Raw genomic sequence first — 18,746 nt, forward strand, 5'->3', positions numbered from 1 at the left:
AGTAATACTCACTTCTCTTCTGAAATTTTTGGAGAGGGAACTTTTGGCAGAAGCTTCCTGCGCTGCTGAGCTTCTTCTAGGAGATGTTCATCTTTAGGGAATATACCAACCATCAGATCCATTGTTGTTTTTATTTTCACATTAGGATCTAGTATGTCTGCTAGGGATTTATCTCTTCCCACAATCTCTCTGGCAAGTTCTTCTGACTTCCAGTCTTCAAAAGTCTTTTCTTTGGCCTTTATATAGCTGGATGCTTGTGTGGCAGCACTGCTGTCCTTCAAGTTGCTCCCAGGTTCTTCAGTTGGTTGAGGGTCAACTGGTTTGGTTCTGGCTTCTGGCTCTGGCTCTACACCTTGCCTGGTGTAAGCACAGAATCGTGAGTAGGATTGCTCAGAAGTGCTGAGTGTTTTAATCTGGTCCTTTTCCAAACCACTGGGTAAAGCAGGAGGCTCCATGGTACTGACAAGGCTCTGCCGACTCTCCTTCTCTGCGCTGCTCTCAGAATGAACTATCTTGATGGGAACCATTTTCACTGTAGTATTGTTGTCTATAACCCTTTCAATTCTGGAAAAGAAACAAAATTCATCCTTAGAAATGGAATAACCTTTAATCTAATTAATATACGCAAATCAGAGGGGAAGTCCAAAAAGACAGGTAAGAGAGTGAGGTAATGGACTATTGCCAGCACTGTATCTCAAACCCTAAATCTACATGTTCTTTTCTGCCCACAAATCTGAAATAATATTATTAGTTCATTTGCAAGGTGTCCTAACATCAGCCTTGTGCAATGCTCATGATGCAGGACTTCTGTTAGTTTCCATGAACACGAGGGTCCAATCTCAGCAGCCAGACCCCAGATTTCAGACAGCACTGCTGAACTGCCTTTTACCCCTTTGTTGCCACGGGTGTAGGGGAAAACGTGCCCGCAGCCCACCCTCACTGCCTCACACAGATCCAACAGTGGCCTTGCCTCTTGGCCTAACATGCAGCTGAGCTGCCTGGGGAGTCTGTGATGCCCTCACATCAATTTTCAGCTCTTCCAAGGGAAGAGACGACATACCAGATGGGAGCATCCCACAGGCTAGGTTTTTCCTGAGCTACAAGAATAACAAAGAATCGCACATGGGAAATCTGGAAATAATTCAAAACTTAATTACATGGTTAGAAAAAAAAGAAAATTTAATTTATAAAATTTCACATGACACAGAAGCTCAATAAACAGATCCCACCACAGTGTCCTAGTATTCCACTTAAAGAGGAGAAACTAGGCATTGAAGAGGATAACATACAATTCTGGGTATTCTTTTTAAGAGAAGCTTGTAGCAGAAGTTCTGTACTGCATAGAACAAAAGGCCTCCTCAGCCATTCAAGAAGCTACTTAAAGCAGAGGCTAACTTAGATTTTAAACTGGACAATAACATGTTAAATAACATTTCAGAAATATCTGTACTGTATGTAAACTATATAAGAAACCAAAGTCTACTTTAGCGGTTCTGAGTTTGCAAAAAGTTTAAAATTATTGTCATAATGTGGGTTTGGAACCTCTACAGCAAGGAAAGGAACATTGCCTACTAGCTAAAATATCTGCTTTAATCTGGCTGGGTAGCATGCCGCCTTTCAGATAAGTGACCAAGACATACTACATCTCTTTTTCTCTAAGTGTGGGTGTGTCACTTTCCCTAAAATAAGCTTTTACTTTTCTGCTGTTGGTAACAGCAGTATCTGTTTGACCTGACATTTTTCAGAAGTTGTATCTTATATTTTAAAGGTATATTTGCCGCTGAATACATGTGCAGCCCCCCAGTAGATATTTACTTTCCACAAGTGCTTTGTGGACATAGTGATCCAATTTGGGGCAGGTTTTCCAGCCCATGCTGAACCTCCCTGCTCCCATTTCATCAGGCTTTTCCTTCAAGGGGACTATCATTTTCAAGACTCACTTCTGTGCTCATTGCTTAGACCCAGCTCCCCACCTGCAGACTGGGACTCTCCTGACTGCAGAAGAGCTGGGCAGTGCTAAGCCACCACCTCCCAAACCTCCCAACCCTTCATTTTGCTTATTTTAATTAAAGCCCACACTCTGGGCTTTAATTGAAACTCCACTAGAAAGTTAAGAGGAACGTATTTTGGAATTTGGGGGAAATACAAGATGAATGCATAAATGTATGGGGGGGCAACTGGAAAAGAAGTGAGCTGAGTACCATTCTTCACCTAAAATGCTCAGCATCTGTTTTGAGACTTTGAGTACATTCCTCTCAGCCTAGTCAAAGATTTTTTCAGAAACTTAAGGCATCATTAAATGGATTGCTTTCAGGAAAAGCGAAGTCAGTTCAACACCAGGTACTTCAAAAATTCTTTTTCTGCAATCACTACCCTCCTGATTTCTGAAGGTTTTCCATTTGTGGAAAGGCAGCATGAAATTTTGACTTGAAGCAACTGTACTTGTGGATATTCCAAAGCTTCAACCCAACCACAAACCCAGTCCCTCCTTGACTTGAGTTTAGGTTTAGTGCAAATCTATTGATGCACTCTTCTCAGCTTTGCTGTTGCTAAACAGCTGTCTGTGGCAATAGCTGTGTTGTGTACACCATCAGTATTTGCCCCACACACATTATTCTAACCTAAATCACTGCGGGAAATCCTGCACACACTCACCTTGGCCTGCTGATGAACAAGACACTTCTTGACAGTACAAAAGCTATAAGCTAACATCATCAAACATTAGCTGCCCCTAGCATGCAAAGTGGCATGTCCAAATGCCCATATGCAAGGAGCCAATACAAATAATAAGCCAAATCTGATTAACTATGTATTAAGATAAATCTACCTAACATATTTTATTCATATGAAATAAATACCATATAGAAAGTTCTGAGGTACAGCTGCCATGCTTGCCCTTTTTGGCCAAACCTGCTTTAGTGAGTAATTTCATTATTAACCGGGGACAATACATTGTGTTCAAACAAGAGCTGTCTGGGACTAAGATTTTTAAATGTTAACAGAAGATTCGCAGGGTTAAGTATTTTAACATTCAAATATGGGCATATATCAGGCACACCTCAGTGCACATTTCAACATTAAAGCTTAGCAAATTGGAAGGACAAATACAATTGGCTTTCTAGACATCCTTCATATCTGTTCATAAAATACATTAAGGAAGTTAAAGCAAAATATTAAGGAAGTCATTATTGTCATCTACTTTAGCACATGGATTCTAGGGTTCACATGACATATCGCACTTTTCATTGTAAATTATATCATTAGCTCATGTTAAAACCACTGCAGAATGAAACCTCACTTTTTCCTCCAGTTTTAAGAGGAAAAACATCAAGGCCTATTTAGGAAAAAAAGTGATTCATATTTTCATGTTGTAAGGCAAAATGGAAAACAGCCCGAGTTTGTTCAACTATTTACATTAGAGTAGAGTAAAGCCATGCCAACTGGTTTTGCTCAGAGAAGCAACCTCTGCATGAATTCAGCTTAGAGGTTTTGTTTTCCTTCTTTAACCATGAATTATAGTGCTGAAAGATTTATGAAAACCAAGATTCCTGAGCTTCCTGGAAGAGTTCGTATCTTGTGGGAGAATAACCTTTTATGATGTTAGCAGCATCATAAGATGCAGCAAGCGATTAATTTCAGTCAGTTGTCTAATTCTGAGTTTATCTACCCTGGGAAAGGACTGAATCTCCTAATGAGTGTTCAGTCATTGTCAACATAAAGTGTTCAGAACCTCTCCACAGACAATCGACAATCTGAAGTGCCATATTTTGCTGTAAAAGCAACATAAAATCAGTCATGATTTGGTGAGTGTATATTACTCTGTGTGTTTTCAAAACATGTTTTCACAAAGGATCCAGCTTCCCTTCTCACATCTGCTTTGTCCCTCCCTACTCTGATTCATATTTATATACAGACTCAGGTAGAGGAAATGACAGGGATTTTTCTGACTTTGCCTGTACTTTCAGAGGAAAATCCCTTAGAACCCTTCTCTTTAATTTTCTGCTAACTACCAGGTGTAGCACCTGGGCAGCACAAGTCAACTAAAAGAAACCACAGACCAGCTGAAGGACATCAATGGTACCAAATGGAATATTACACAAGTCTGTGGTCTCTAAAATATGCTGCAACGGCTCAATGCTTAATGAACTTGAAGGATGTGTAAAGAAAATTAACAGACAACCAATAATAAGGTCTAACTGGGCAAAAAGTGTTAATAAAATAGTAAAAGAGTTAACATCTAGTACCTGGCTGGGTTGTCATCCTGTAGGGACACAGGAGGTTTATCAGTGAGCTTCTGTGGTGCAAACTGTGGAGAAGGGGACCTTGATGACTCCATGCCAGGTTTTTGAAGATACCGGTACTTGGAAGACTCAGACTTAAGGTGTATTTTTCCTTCTAAGTGCTGACAAACATTCTCTGTGGATGACACGTGCTGGAGCTGCTGTGGATTAGCACTCTTCAGTTTTCCATTGAAAGCTGCAGGACTCTGACAGAGAGAGGATTGACTGGAAAAGACTTCAGTGGAGCTGGGGGAAGAGGACAGGAAGGGCTGGCTGGCTGGTACCAGCAGAGATTCAGCAGAGGTGCCAAGCGATGGTGCAGAAATATCTGGTCGCTTGTATTTATCTCTTTTAGGTGGTGGTGGCCTCTGAGGAGCAGGCCCACGCTTCTTGTTCAGCAGCACTGGCTCTATTCTATGGTTTTCCTCTCCTTTGCCCCAGGACTGACAGAAGTGGTTCTCGTTCAAGGTCTGTGTCTCAGAGTAGGGCAGGTGAGGCAGGCTACAATCCTTGCTCCTCTCATTCACATTTTCCTGAGAGTATCGGTAGTCACTAGGCAATGTCCCAGACCTGCCCCGACTCTCGTGAGGCAGAACTGTAGGTTCTTGCCTGTGCAAAGGTCTGACAGAAGACTTCCACTTGTGGCCTAAATTCTGGTCCAGCTGATCGCTCTTCTCTTGTGCGTTTTCCCTCAGGGCCCCTGTATCAGCTTGCCTAGAGAAAAGAACATGCTTTTAGTATGCTGCTGATTTATTTCCTTTGGTGCAAGGCCAACACACCAACCCAGGCAGCTTGAACACCGAGATCATATCCAACACTGAACACCAACTCCTCCAATCTATGGTAACTGTATGGCAAAAAAACATCCTCTCATGTATGGGCACACATGGTGTACCTAATCCAATGTGACGAGACAAAACAATGTCAGGCTAAATTAGGGTGTGGAGCACCACAGGATGCGACAACCTCTGGGTAACCTGAGGCGCTGCAGTGTGCACAGCTTAGTTAAACGCACAGCCAAATGGCCAAATGTTGGTAGAAAACAAAACTGACTCCAGAAAAGGAAGTCTAATACTAAAATTTAATTATCTTGCTACAAAGTCAGTAACAAAGTGTTTGAAACACATTTCTTATCTAGGTACAATAATCCTTCAGTAACTTTTTAAAATGTGAACTGAATACCAGGAACTTTATGAATCTGGAGGTTGAATTTTTGTGTATCTGCTGAAAAATTAAATGAGTGCAAACAAAATGTTTGCTGAAGCTAAAAAACTGGGGAAGGGAAAATGAGTATCTCCTGAATTAAGGCAGAAAAGGAAATTTAGAAAGGATAGTATTTTCCAGTCAGACTTATTTTAAGGCTGAACTTCTTTTGTCCTGTCAGCACAAATGACAACAAATGGCCAAAAAGGCCTTATCTTATCCTAAATGTTTTTGGGTTTATTCCAGTTTCCCACTCTCTGTCTCTCTAGTCAGGAAACAGCCTTTCACGGCTCCATGCTTGTCCTTTGCCACGAGACACATAGTATGTTTGTGCTCACCAGATAAAGACAAATTGGGGAAGGAGCAGAAGGCAGGAGAAAAGTACTTCTGGAGCTCCAAGAGGAGACAGGTTTGCCCTCTGCTTTAAAGGAGGCAGAAGAGAAAACTATGAGCTTAGAAAACAAGCTGCAACGTACAAGTCAAGGCTTCAGAGAGCAACTAATCTAAGTTATGCTGACAGTGCTGGTCTTTGTATTTTTAAATAGTAATCCTGTAGTCACGCACTGCCCAAGCCTTCTTTTGAGGTGACTATGAAAAAGGCATATTTCCCAGCCTATTTGTAAAATAAGGTTTAGTTGAATTTTTCAATGTAAACACATTATTAATATCACTGTATTAGTTTTGACAATGTCTATAGGCAGTTAACACCAGGGTGTAGGAAAACAAAATTTGAGATAAAAGCATATAAAATAACTATTAGCTTAAAGTCTATTATAAATTCAAGAAGAAAATAAAATTGAGTAGTTGCACACTGAATTACTATTTTAATTAAATTAAAACAAAATATTTAAAAGGAAGTATTCTTGGAAAGACAACTGATTAGATGTGGATTCCTGAGATGTCACATACACTTTCTCTCTCTCATGTGAAGTGTTATACTTTAACATTCAGCTTTAAATGGTAAATTTTAAACTTAACATGAATGAGATTAGTATCGCTGACATTCAAGTCTCTTCATATGCTCACCTAAGAGCAGATGGTTCAGACAACTTGAAGTTGTCTGACAAATTCAGAGTCAAGTCTGATTTACAAAACAGTATTTATTGACCCCTCTTTTAGCAGTAGATGAAGGACAGTTTTGTGAAGTAAAAATTAGACAAATGGCCTGAAAGACCACCACTATTCTGATTTGGTTACATGCCATCTCAGCATCTCAAGAGTCAGCTCATTTTCCCTAGTGAGTTCAATGTAAGCAGAGCCAGGCCTGTAAATAGATCCAATAACTTTAATGGAAATATTTACTAAATGAAGACTGCAGACCTTCTTACATATGAAATACTATGTTTAAACCAGCATTTTTCATTGTCTAGATAACCCATGAACAGCACAATTTTCTCCTTGTTAACTCATGCAAAAGTTCTTCAGGCCTCCCAATTCACCTTCACATCCATAAGCCATAACAAAAACCAATGCAACAGATGCTCTCAGGTGCACAGAAAAATCAAGGGTATGATACAAAATGTTGCAAAGACATCAATTACATGCATTATCTCAGCCACTTTGCAGAGTATACCATGAACTTCGCATGCACATCAGGACTGGGAGTGCTGGTGGAAGCAAACGGGATGGAGAACACCACCAACCTGACACATGTGCATATCCAAAACAAGTAACCAATATATTGGTGTATTCTGGCTCGGAAGCAATGAACGCTCTAGCAGTCCTGTCACTTTCCAAAACTGAGCAAAAGGACATAAAGAATTACAATAGAGAGAAATTTGGAGATGCCATATTTGCAAACATGGAGATAAAATTCAGAGATCACACACATGACTTCATACAGCTTCCACAAAATTAATCAAAAAGTTTTGCAGTGTCACACAAAATGGGTCTGAGGCGAGGTGGTGGCTACATTCAACACTGAAGCTAAATTGCATTCAGTGTGAGTGTGTCCTCATGCAAAACATGCTCATCACATTATTTTGGAGAGATGTAAGCTTACTGTCAGAAAGGAGGGAAAGAAAACAAGCTTCAAGCCCCAGGAGAACACAGTGGCAAGAACCTGCAAAGGTGTTACATTATTATCAATACTGAGAAGTCCACTAAGCTGCTTGCTATCTGTCAGTGCATCATGTAATAATATGCCCAACAATACAGCTGGTTTGGAAATGAGGCTGTAAGATTATACAAAGATAACATACCACTGAAAGGAACTCATCATTTATAACCAAACATCACAAAGTGAGAGACACAGAACAGTTTTAAACCATCTGAAAACATGACAATTGACTTAATTACTATTTTCATTCTAGATAACAAACCAGCCAACATCAAAAACATTAAACTCTTAGCTATCTTCAAACCCAAAGCTCCCCCACCCCCATAATACAATGCCACAATTACCCAAGTTGCAAGAGCCGTTCTGAGACAACAGAACAGGGAAAGCTCACACCACATTCCCCATCCCAGCACAGCACATTACAGCTTGCACTGTCAGACAACTTACACCAGCCACTTAACCTGAGCTGCAAAGGAAGTGTAATTAAGAGTCTTATGCTATTGCTACAAAGTGGTATTCAGTAAGGGTGAGTCTAGTCCAGCAGTCTAACATGAGCCTTTTCTACTGCACCTGTGTTTAGTATTTTGCTGTAGGAGCTTTCATATCTAAATGTCAGGAGGCAGAAAACCAATGTATGCTTCTAACTGAAAAGAAGGAATTGCTTCATTACACAAATCAGCCCTCCACATTTTTGAGAAGCTCTCATTTAGCAGAGGGCTCAGCATTCCCAGAGGGGGTCTCTGTGGAGACACAAGAGGCTGAGCACTCAGCAGTGAATGCAGGAGGAGCTCTGCTCTGTCTTGTACTTTCCCAGTGGCCACAGCCACACCAGCATCACTTGCTGCAGTGGGGGTGGGAATGTGGATCTCCATATTGGCATGAAGTATTTTCTACCTAAATGGACAACTACATCTCAGTTTTCTTCTGGCTCCATTAGTTTGGGGCATACACACTTGAGACTGAAATGTAAAGGCCATGTAAAGACTAAGCTGGACAAAAAACTCCCAAGTCTCATCCCCAGCCTGGATGTCTCTAGTCCCCCGAGCAGTATTACAACAGGCTATTCTAACAAACCAGAGAGAGGTAACAGTAATGTGAACTCTTACAAGAAAGTTAAACCATATAGACATACACTGACAAGAGCCTGGAGTGGAGTTAGTGAGCATTTACAAAAATGAATCATTACGTATAGATGCCTATCAGAAGAATAACATTTCTGGTTGCCATAAAAAACAACTCCAAATCACTTTCTTCACTTGCCCCATACCCAAGACTTACCTAAATCTGAATAGAGAGATAGAATGATCTGATTGAATGTTGTACCTCAATAAATGAAAGTGATTTCAATAAATTCTATGCGTTTGATTTTTATCTGTCTGATTTACAGTTTCTTGAGAACACTTCAGGCCAACCCAAACAGTGCCACGAGATGCTCCAACTTCAAAATCCCAGAGTAGATAAGCTTTGCAAAAATGCATTAGCCAACATTTAAAAAATGTATCATTCGTTAAAGACCTGACCTCTGCACAAAAGTTTCACCATAAAACATAAGCATGGTTATGTAACCAAAGATATGTCCTGCACTAACTCACTGGCAAAGGAGAGCAAATGGAGTGGCTGTTTCTAATTTAAATTCCTTCTCAAGAACTACAAGCTACACTGGAAAAAACCCTTCATACCTGAGAATGACTCCTCCATGGAAGTCCTCACCCTACAAAAACAAACACTTCAAAATCAAGGCCACAGTTTTGCAGTCCCTTTAAAGTGACCTTATGCAGATACTCTGTCAGAAGAGGCAGACTCCTTCTTAGACACTTTGAGCTTTGTCTTCCTGCTTTTTTCAGCATTCGAGCAGTAGGAATTGTACAGCCCCACAGAAAACTGGATCAAAGACTTTATCCAGCTTGAAACAGGTAATTATGCGGCTTAAAGCAATTGGAAAATACTGTCTTTGCATATGACAAAATCCTGTTTATAGGCACAGCTCTTACCAATACTTTTTAAGCTATGAACTTTATGTGCTGAAACTATGTTTTCATTGTGTCTTTGTCTGGCGCATAGCACACTGTCATCCAAAAGCACTTCTGCAATAGTCCACAAATAAAGGGTAGCTTTCTTTTTATCCAGTATAGTTCTGCTCAAGACAACACAATGCTATGAAGTTAGAATGCAATGCATATGGCAAGACTGTTGGAAATTCAGGAAAAAAATTGAGGTCTAATGCCACATTTTAATCCATATTGATAAGCACTAACTAATGCATGATGGGTGTCTTCCATGATTTCAGAAACTTTAAAGGTTCAAAGGCATCAGTTCCCCTAAGAGGTGGCAGCTGGAAGCCAAGTGGGATATGCTGGGCTTTCTCAGGTCTCACTAGATACCTGTGTTTAGCCAACTGTTCAGCCTTAGAACTAAAGAATTAACTTAGAATTAAATCTGAGTTCTCTGTGGACTACAACTTGACTCAGCACTTCACTTCCATGTAGATGTCTCCCTTCTATTAATTATCTGAATCCTCATCTGAGTCAATATCCTATTTTTTTTTTTTTTTCCTTCCAGAGGCTCCAGGACCTCTTAAGCCCTTAAATTCATTTTACTATTGCAATAGTCAGGAGACATTGACAACACAACAACACAATTTGGACGTGCAATACCAGGGCAAGTATTAGTAGTTCATTTTTCTGATGAGCTCTCTATCTGCTATCACTACTGAGTCAGTACAGTACACACTATCCATCAGATAGTGATGACACATGAAGCATATTCCAAAGATGCTAAATGAGAGCTTTATGAAACTACTTAGAAAGCTTTAAAGATAAATGTAGAGAATAAAGAACCTTTTAAAGAACCATGATGGCTGCACTGTAGCAGTCATGCCATGAAGAGGCACAGCACATAAGCTACTACAAAGAAATAGAGCTGTCCACTGCCTTGGTCTGAGACAGATGATAGCAACTAGCATCCAAGAAGCACTACTGAAGCAAACAGTCCTAAAACCAAAGCATGTGTTACAGTGAAAAGAATAATGAATACTGAATGATGAGGGAACTCTTTCCCTCTCAAGGGGGGAAAAAAAACCAAAAAGAAAGACCTGTCAGAAGACAACTGAAGGTACAAACTTATCAAGATATTTCACAAAGTATATCCCAGAGCACATCACTGGTACACTACAACCTGTTTATCATGGTGCGAGTCTTGGTTTTTCAGTCCTGTCTCTGAAAGCCTGTTAACATTATCTGCACCTCAATGGCAGCTATCTGTTTAGTTAGTCATACTAAATACAGCTTAGTTGTTGCACCCAATGTCATAAAGCAAAATGTCACTCTACCTTAACAACCCTTGTATTATCACCTGGCTTTATCACAGAATGAAATACAATAACAGACACTGCTTGCCAGTCCATTGATCCCACCAGAATTTCTTTCCTGTCCTGCCTGCTTGGCAACATACACACTGCAATGTGTTTTCATCTCTCATTCTGTCTCTCTAAAAATGTTACCTCTTTCCCCATGAAAACAAGAAATAAATAAATAACAAAGAACATATCGACTCTAATTCTGCAGTAAATAAACAAAGTTATGTTGACGGATGAATATAGGCCAGTCATGAGTAACAGCAAAAGACATAGGCCCATAACAAAAATAAAAATCTGATTAAATTCATGTTTCTTATAGCAGCACAAGGGCCTTTATGCAGAAGGGGAGAATCTTGTGGAAAAGGGCAGACAGAGGGATGCTTTCCTTTCCTTAGTTCAGAAAACAAAAGCCCCTCCTCCATTCTGCTGCACATCAAAAATAAACGATAAAAGATAATTTTTATGGCTGTATTCTTATTGCTTTATCTATTGCATGCCTCTCCTAGCACACAGGGGATTACCTGCATGGAATTAAAATTACTTCTTCTCAAGTCAACCAGTTAATGTGTTCAGTACTTACACACTGAATTCAATAATCAGAATATCCCAATAGTATAACGAGAACCATCATACTACACAAATGGCAACCATTGCAGAGACAAAAGACAGTATTTTCCAACACTGCTAACAAGGAAATCACAGTCACATTAAAAATAAAAGCTCAAAGAATGATTGTTTTGTCAATTTACTAAAAAATCCCCGACATTCCAATTGCCACTCCTTTTGATTTTTTTTTTTCGTTTAGACTTTTTGTCCTGATTATGCTGTTGCTATTTTCTTGTTGCTATTACTACTGAAAACAGCTGCTTGCAGCTGAACAAGAATTAGGTAACAGAAGACAAGCTATAAAATGAAACACTTTGTGAATAACAACTAGGTCACCTGGGATTCTCAGGCATTCTCTCACCAAAAAGAACACATAGCTAGCTCATCTCTAAAGGAAAAAAAAAAATTCCTAAACCAGTTATTTAAATTAATTAGCATGCACATGCACACATTTCAACAGCCATCTTTTCACTCTAAGCCACACTCACCGCTTGCTTCTAATAGTCACATCCAATTCTCTTACACTCCCAGCTAATAGCTCCTGCTGCTGTGGAAAAGGTCTTCGTGTACTCACAGTAACAGGCTTGCCCGGCAAATAACAAGATGAAAAGCTCTCGCACCACCCCTAGCCGAGAGGAACCCTGAGCCTGGCACCCTGAGCCACAACAACGGCACTGCAGCCCTCAGAGCAGAAAACAAGTATTTTTGAAAGGCACTGCCTTCTAATTCCAGTGTACACAATGCCAACTGTGAAAACAAAAGCTGCTAAAAACAGCACGTGTGTGTGAGCATATGCACACAGAGCATCTTAGCTGGAATTAACTCACGTTTTCCTCCTATTCTCCCAACCCATCAGTGAACAGAGCAGTCAATTGCACTAAGCAAAATAAAATCCTATAAAATTCTGTACCAAGCATCATTGCTAATTTGCTACTGTAGCTTCTGCTGATAGAGGCAGAAGATGCAGCCTGTGCTCAAAGACCTGAAGAACAAAAGAAATACTGTATGAATTAACACTGCAAATTTCTGTTCAGAACTGACAAAAAATGGTACATAAGGCACACACCTCTAACCATTTCTATCATGCTTTAACACCAAAGACAAGACAATCTTACCAGGATTTACAGCTTTTTATCCATATTCACTGGATTTGTGAGCTTTGCATCCTTGCAAATGTGCCAGCCAGTTTGAAAGCCTTGCAGAACTGAATCTGTCTCAACCTCTGCGTCTCATTTACTGTAACACAGAGGATTTTCAAAGCCATGCCTCACAACAGCTGGCTTGTTTTTGCCTGCTTCCTATGATTGACAAGTTCATACAAGCTCTGTCAACTTTAACCTTGATAAGTGAAGGCTTAGTCTGTATTGTACGTTACATCACCAGAAACTTCTGACCTCAGGGAAAAGATCTCAGAGACTTCAAAGCTTTTCCTTTCCCCCACCCCCACCCCTGGATTTTCTTATTAAAGAAAAAAATAAAACAAAACTTAAAAGTCCTTTAATTTTTTATGAGTTTTCATTTGTGAAAATCATGATCTGCATTTCCACGACTACAGCTCTGCAAGTTATAACTATTTACAATGATTTAAAAGATCAGTGTGTTACTAGGTTCCTTTCTGAACAACATTCAAATAACCAAGTCTTTAATTTTTGAGGAGAGTCTTCATCAACAGCCCTCCAGCCTGAATTATTCTGCATGTGTTGTGTGCACAGGCGTCCTCTCTTGCAGGAGATTCTGCAGGGAAAGAACTGAATGCTTTCATGCTGCATGAGCACATTGCCACCCCCACGCTCCATCTTTAAAAGGTATAGTGGCTTTCATCAGAGCAAAGCTCCAGCTCCTTTCAATTTTTCTACAATAACATGTTAAAGACTTAATCGAGAAGTTGTGAATAAGGCTTTAACATGTATGAAAAGATAATTTTAAAGATGACTACTTTAAGAGGAAAATGTTATTTAAACTGCACACATAATCATATAGAGCAGTTAGATATCCAGTTAATAACCTCCCCTGAAATTCTTCTGCCTCCCAAAGCTGCCTGTATGATTTCAATAGAGAGTGAGAATGATTTCAAGAAAAAACACCAGTTTACATAATACAATACAACTGTTAACAGACTGCAGCAAGTCTGGCTGGCCCATGCAGAGAAATGGAAGTTATAGCAGCCACACTACTCTTTAGCACAAAACTTCACTCACATTTACTGACATAAACAGTCTCCTGCGTGACAGCAAACCATAACCATGTTGCCTAAGGGCTTATAGCAGAAAGTGAACGTTTCACAGGCTAGCTTTTAGTACCAGAACACCATAAAGCCATTCCATATGTCAGAAATGTATGAATTGCTGCAATGAGGAGACAAATCAGTCACCTATTTCCAATTATGCTTTTCATCAAGTAACTTAAGGGAAAATAATATCTACAGTGCATCAGCACACGATGCTTTTATGACTGTAATCACTGGAAATTGTATCTTATATTAGCTCTCAATCTCCATACTCAACTGCTCTTATCATCAACAGGCCTACATGAAGATAGCTCAATTTCAAGCAATGACACTAAAATGCACATCTTTATATGGTTTTCATTCTAATCCTCTTTGCAGGGAAAGTAGTAAAATCAAACCAGAATACAAAAATGAACTAATGCATACAAATTTATCTCTGTTTCTCTCTCCACAAACACTTTAGTGTGTTTTTCTTTCACTCACTCCCAATTTCAGAATCACTAGGACTTCTTCCAGCTACTCATGCTTCGTAACACATTTAGGGGCAGGGGAGGAAACTTAGCAAGAAACTACACTCCAACATTTCATCAGCCCCTGATGGCCTCGCATACCCCTAAGCTGTCACTGCATGCACAGTGAGAACAGATGTGCCAGGAGCAATTAAAGCAAATATAATTTTACTTGGTAGCAAGAAGCTGCAAGTAGAAAAAAAGGGATATATGAGATGGGATAGCCACCCTCAAGTTTAGAAACAGGGATTCAAAGCCCACCTAATAAAGGCAGAGGGAGAGTCCACATTTTCAAGGGTGTGAAGAATGCACAAATTGGATGGGGGAAGCAACAGGGCTGTATTACTGTAGTGTACTTTAAACCAAGCACAGGTTTTGGAGGCAGTCCAGCACCCATTTAATGAGATCCAGCAGCTGCTGGTGAGCCTGAGTGGAGCATCTCACCGATTTGCAGGATGAACACCTGACAGCTGCTGGTTGAGTGCTGCCAGGAGAGTGAGGAGTGGGGAGGCAGTGGCAGGAGCCTGCAAGTTTTAACAATCTCATTTAGCCACAACCAACCCCCAAATCCCAAAATAATGCATTTGTGATGCTTATGAAGATGCCCACACATCACTCAGCTCAACCAGCCTTAAAGTTTTAAAATGGACAAGAGGAAGAAAAAGAGTACAAGTGGGGCAATTTATCATGTAAGTATGAGAAGAATCTGGTTCAACATTTTGCTATTTGAAGAGCTACCCTGTGCCAGTGGCCATATGCATTTAGATATTTTTTTTAAAGATTAAGAATCCACAGATTGGTATTTAATTTTTAAAAGGGCATTTACATACATGAGATGAATATTTTTTAAAAGAACAAGCCAGATGGTATAATGCTAAGAGATAACATGCAACTGAAGATACAATATATGAAACTCAGAGGAAATGTGTAATGCCTACCAAAACACCCAACCACCGTTCTTCCTTCCCTCTCTCTGTCCCTTCCAAAGGTTGAATTAAATAGCAACTGAAAGGAACATCCACCAGAGAACTTAAGTCCTACTCAAATAAGGAAAATCCAGAACTCATCTAGCAAAGCAGATGTAAAGGAAAGCAAAGGAAAATATGGTAAATACAGAAATTTTAAAAGAAAAGCTGAGGTAAAAAACCTTAAGGATGTGTTAGGACAAAAAACCAAACAAACAAAAAACAACAACAGAAAAAAGAGAGAGGAAAAAGGCACCTATTCAAACACATATCTGCCAAACAGATTATAGGGATGAAAGAAAATAAGGCTGCAGCAAAAAATTGATATGGTCTCCACAACTGCACAAGCAAAGAATAGCCTTTGCAGAAACTATTTGTAGATGCTGCACACCATTAGAAGCAGGTAGCCATAAACTACCTGGGCCATATGACAGTCACCTGAAAATTGCTGAACTGGGATCTGTCCAGTGTTTGGGGAGAGAGGGTGTGAGGGTGCTGAAGAGAAAAAAAATAAGAGAAAGAAAGCCAAAAAAAAAAAAAAGCTCATTGATAAAATTAATCTGGAGAACTTCAGAATCAGAAACTCAACATCTGAAATAAGCAAAAAAAGGAGAAATTTTATTAAGAGAATCAGGAGCTGCACTAATGACTAAAAATGACAATGAATAATTTGGGCATTTGTAGAAAAGATATGCCTTGGATGCACTACTAATCTTAGAAAGGGTCACTGCGCATAGGGACAAGAGTGATCTGGATGACAGAGACTTGGGCTTTTTAGATAAGTTAAAAAACTAAATTTTATCTCACCTGAGGCTCTTAAAAATGTGACTCCCATGAGACAGTCCTCACTCATCACACCATTCACATCAGAACTCATTAGATATAGACGATTCACAAAAGGGGTGAAAAACTAGGTGGCAGCAGTTGCTGCTATGAGGAAATTACTCAGATTTAATAAATGCAAAGTAACCCACAGGAGAGACTTCTTGTACATATACAATGATGTACAACAGAAATTACTGAAGGAAAACTACAAGAAGGAAAATTTGGAAAATTAATTTCACAGTGTTCTATGAACATACAATCTTCATACTTCACAGCAGTAAAAAAACTAAACAAAACCCCCAAAATAAAGTAAAGCTCAAAGATAGACCAGCAGAGGCTTGGCAAGATACCCAGCTGCATGATACCCACTACACTCCTGGTTTGCCCTGGTTTTCTGTTTCTTCCCCAAGCACCTGCTACTGGCTCACACAGAGAAAAAAAACCTGCCTAGGTAGACCTTTGGTCTGCTTTTAAGAATCAACATCCATCAGCTGCCATCATGTACCAGTGATTCAAAGTTCCACAGTCTCAGAGTATGGTATTTATATATCTCCTATTAGTCAGCCACATACACTAGTACACTGAAAGGACATAATGGTTCATGGCAATGACACTTGTACAAGCATTCACAGAAACCTAAGGAAGCTGAAAGGTTACAGGAGATTTCTCATATATGACTAGATGCTGTTAGACTCACTCTCCTCTGTATGCACAGGAAGAGCTACAGTAGGTTTTTCCCATTTCAGACAAAATGCAAACTTTATAACAGCCCAGACTGTACTGTATCGTTGCTATATGATACACATTGATGACATCACTGGCAAAAAAAGTGGTCTGAGAAATGCCTTAATAATCTGTATCTCATGATAAAGAAATGCTAAGGACATAGACCTACTGGATCAAGTCCAGAGGAATGCCAGGGAAATGATCAGAAGGATGGAACACCTCTCCTGTGAAGACAAGATGAGAGAGTTGGAATTGTTCAACCTGGAGAAGAGAAAGCTCTGTGGAGCTTGTTAACACATGCATGAAGTGTTTGCCAAAGTAATTTTTCCACTGATTTCTAAGGAAGCAGTTGCACAAGATCATACTATTTCTTCCTCACATGGAAAAGGGTGAAAACATTTTACATAGCTCTAGTAATATCTTGGTAAGTCCTTCAATGCCTGAGACATACTTGTCCTGCAATGTTCCGTCAGGAAAAGCAACTCACAGTTTGACTGTTTAACTGCAACAATAAATGTGTACCTTCAAGAAAGTCAACAGGGCAAAGTACCAGGTTTTTCCCTGGGTCAGGGCAATCCCAAGCAGAAGTTTAGGCTGAGAGTGGACAAAGACCAGTCTTGGAAAGAAGGACTTGGGGGTGTTTGTGGACAAAAAGCTCAACAATGACTTAGCAGTGTGCCCTTCCAGCTGCCAAATGGTTACATCAAAAGCAGTCTAGCCAGCAGGTCAAGGGAGGGGATTCTCTCCTTCTATTCCGCTTTTGTGAAACGTCACCTCGATTACTGCATTCAGCTCTGCGGTTCCCAAAAGAAAAACATAGCCCTGTTGGAATGTGTCCAGAGGAGGACCACTACTATGACCACAAGACTGGAATGTCTCATTGAGCACAAGCTGAGAGAGTTGGGGCTATTCAGCCTGGAGAAGAAAAGGCTACAGGGAGACCTTACAGCACCTTCGAGTACGTAAAGAGGGCTACAAGAAAACCAGAAGGACTTTTCACAAAGGCATGTAGTGATAGGACAAGGGGGAATGGCCTTAAGATGGAGGAAGGCAGGTTTAGATTAGGTATTAGTAAGAAATTCCGTACTGTGAGGGTGGTGAGGCACTGGAACAGATTATCCAGAGAAGCTGTGGATCTCCCATGCCTGGAGGTGTCAATGACCAGGCTGGATGGGGCTCTAACTAACCTGATCTAGTGGAAAGTTCCCTGGCCATGGCAGGACAGCTGGAACTAGATGATTTTTAAGGTCCCTTCTGAATCAAACCATTCTAGGATTCTATGATTCTTAATAAAGAAGTTTAAAATAGCTATGCTACACAATGCTGGCAACAAACATTCCCAATAATTATTTAAGGAAACCCTTTGCTACATATAAAACTCCCAAGCCTTCAAGTCTTGTATTTCTGTAGCTCAGTTCCTAGTTAAGCTGATCCTAACACTGTATATTGGTACTTTATTAATTTTTTTAACATCACAGTAAAAGAAACTCAAACAGAATATAGAATTTAAAATTTCTGGAGTTACAAAAAACTGCGTCATTTCTAAGAATATTTCCAATGACCAATTTATGCCATCTACTATTGTAAATATGAAGAACTAATTTGTCCCACTATGGATTGTTGGGGATTTTTTTCCCCCTACCGTTAATTAGTCCTCATAGATATGTAAACTCTATAATGGTCACAAACGAGAAAAAGCTAAGAGAAAAAACTATAAATATACACATGTATGGTTTTATATGTCTGTGAATATATATATGCACACACACACACAACCATGATACAAATAAACACATACACAAATGGACTACTGGTCATTTTAAAATTCTTTTCCATCTTACTCAATTCAGAAGACATAAGGTAACTCACATTCCTGTATTGCTGAAGGTCCTCCTCCTTCCTTGAAAAATACTTTGCTGCTGCTCCTGGTAAGCATAGAGCCTAGATATTCACAAGGTGTTGAAAAATCTTCCTTATAAAGAACCTAATAA

General features: G+C 39.7%; 1 protein-coding gene across 4 annotated transcripts in view; it reads right to left on the reverse strand.

Moving 5' to 3' along the window:
• The window catches only part of SHROOM2 (shroom family member 2), a 117,357-nt gene that overhangs the window by 12,818 nt on the left and 85,793 nt on the right, over nt 1-18,746 (reverse strand). For all 4 annotated transcript variants that reach the window (XM_088051575.1, XM_014252073.2, XM_088051577.1 and 1 more), the window contains 2 exons: nt 4,245-4,994; nt 13-564 (listed from right to left, as the gene is read on the reverse strand). In XM_088051575.1, the coding sequence (XP_087907701.1) occupies nt 13-564; nt 4,245-4,994 (1,302 nt within the window). The remainder of the gene's footprint in view (nt 1-12; nt 565-4,244; nt 4,995-18,746) is intronic.

Source organism: Pseudopodoces humilis, chromosome 2 (assembly GCF_049639895.1).
Source record: "Pseudopodoces humilis isolate 2021_Gansu_Grassland_sample_001 chromosome 2, ASM4963989v1, whole genome shotgun sequence".
In the NCBI taxonomy this organism is placed as follows: Eukaryota; Metazoa; Chordata; class Aves; order Passeriformes; family Paridae; genus Pseudopodoces; species Pseudopodoces humilis.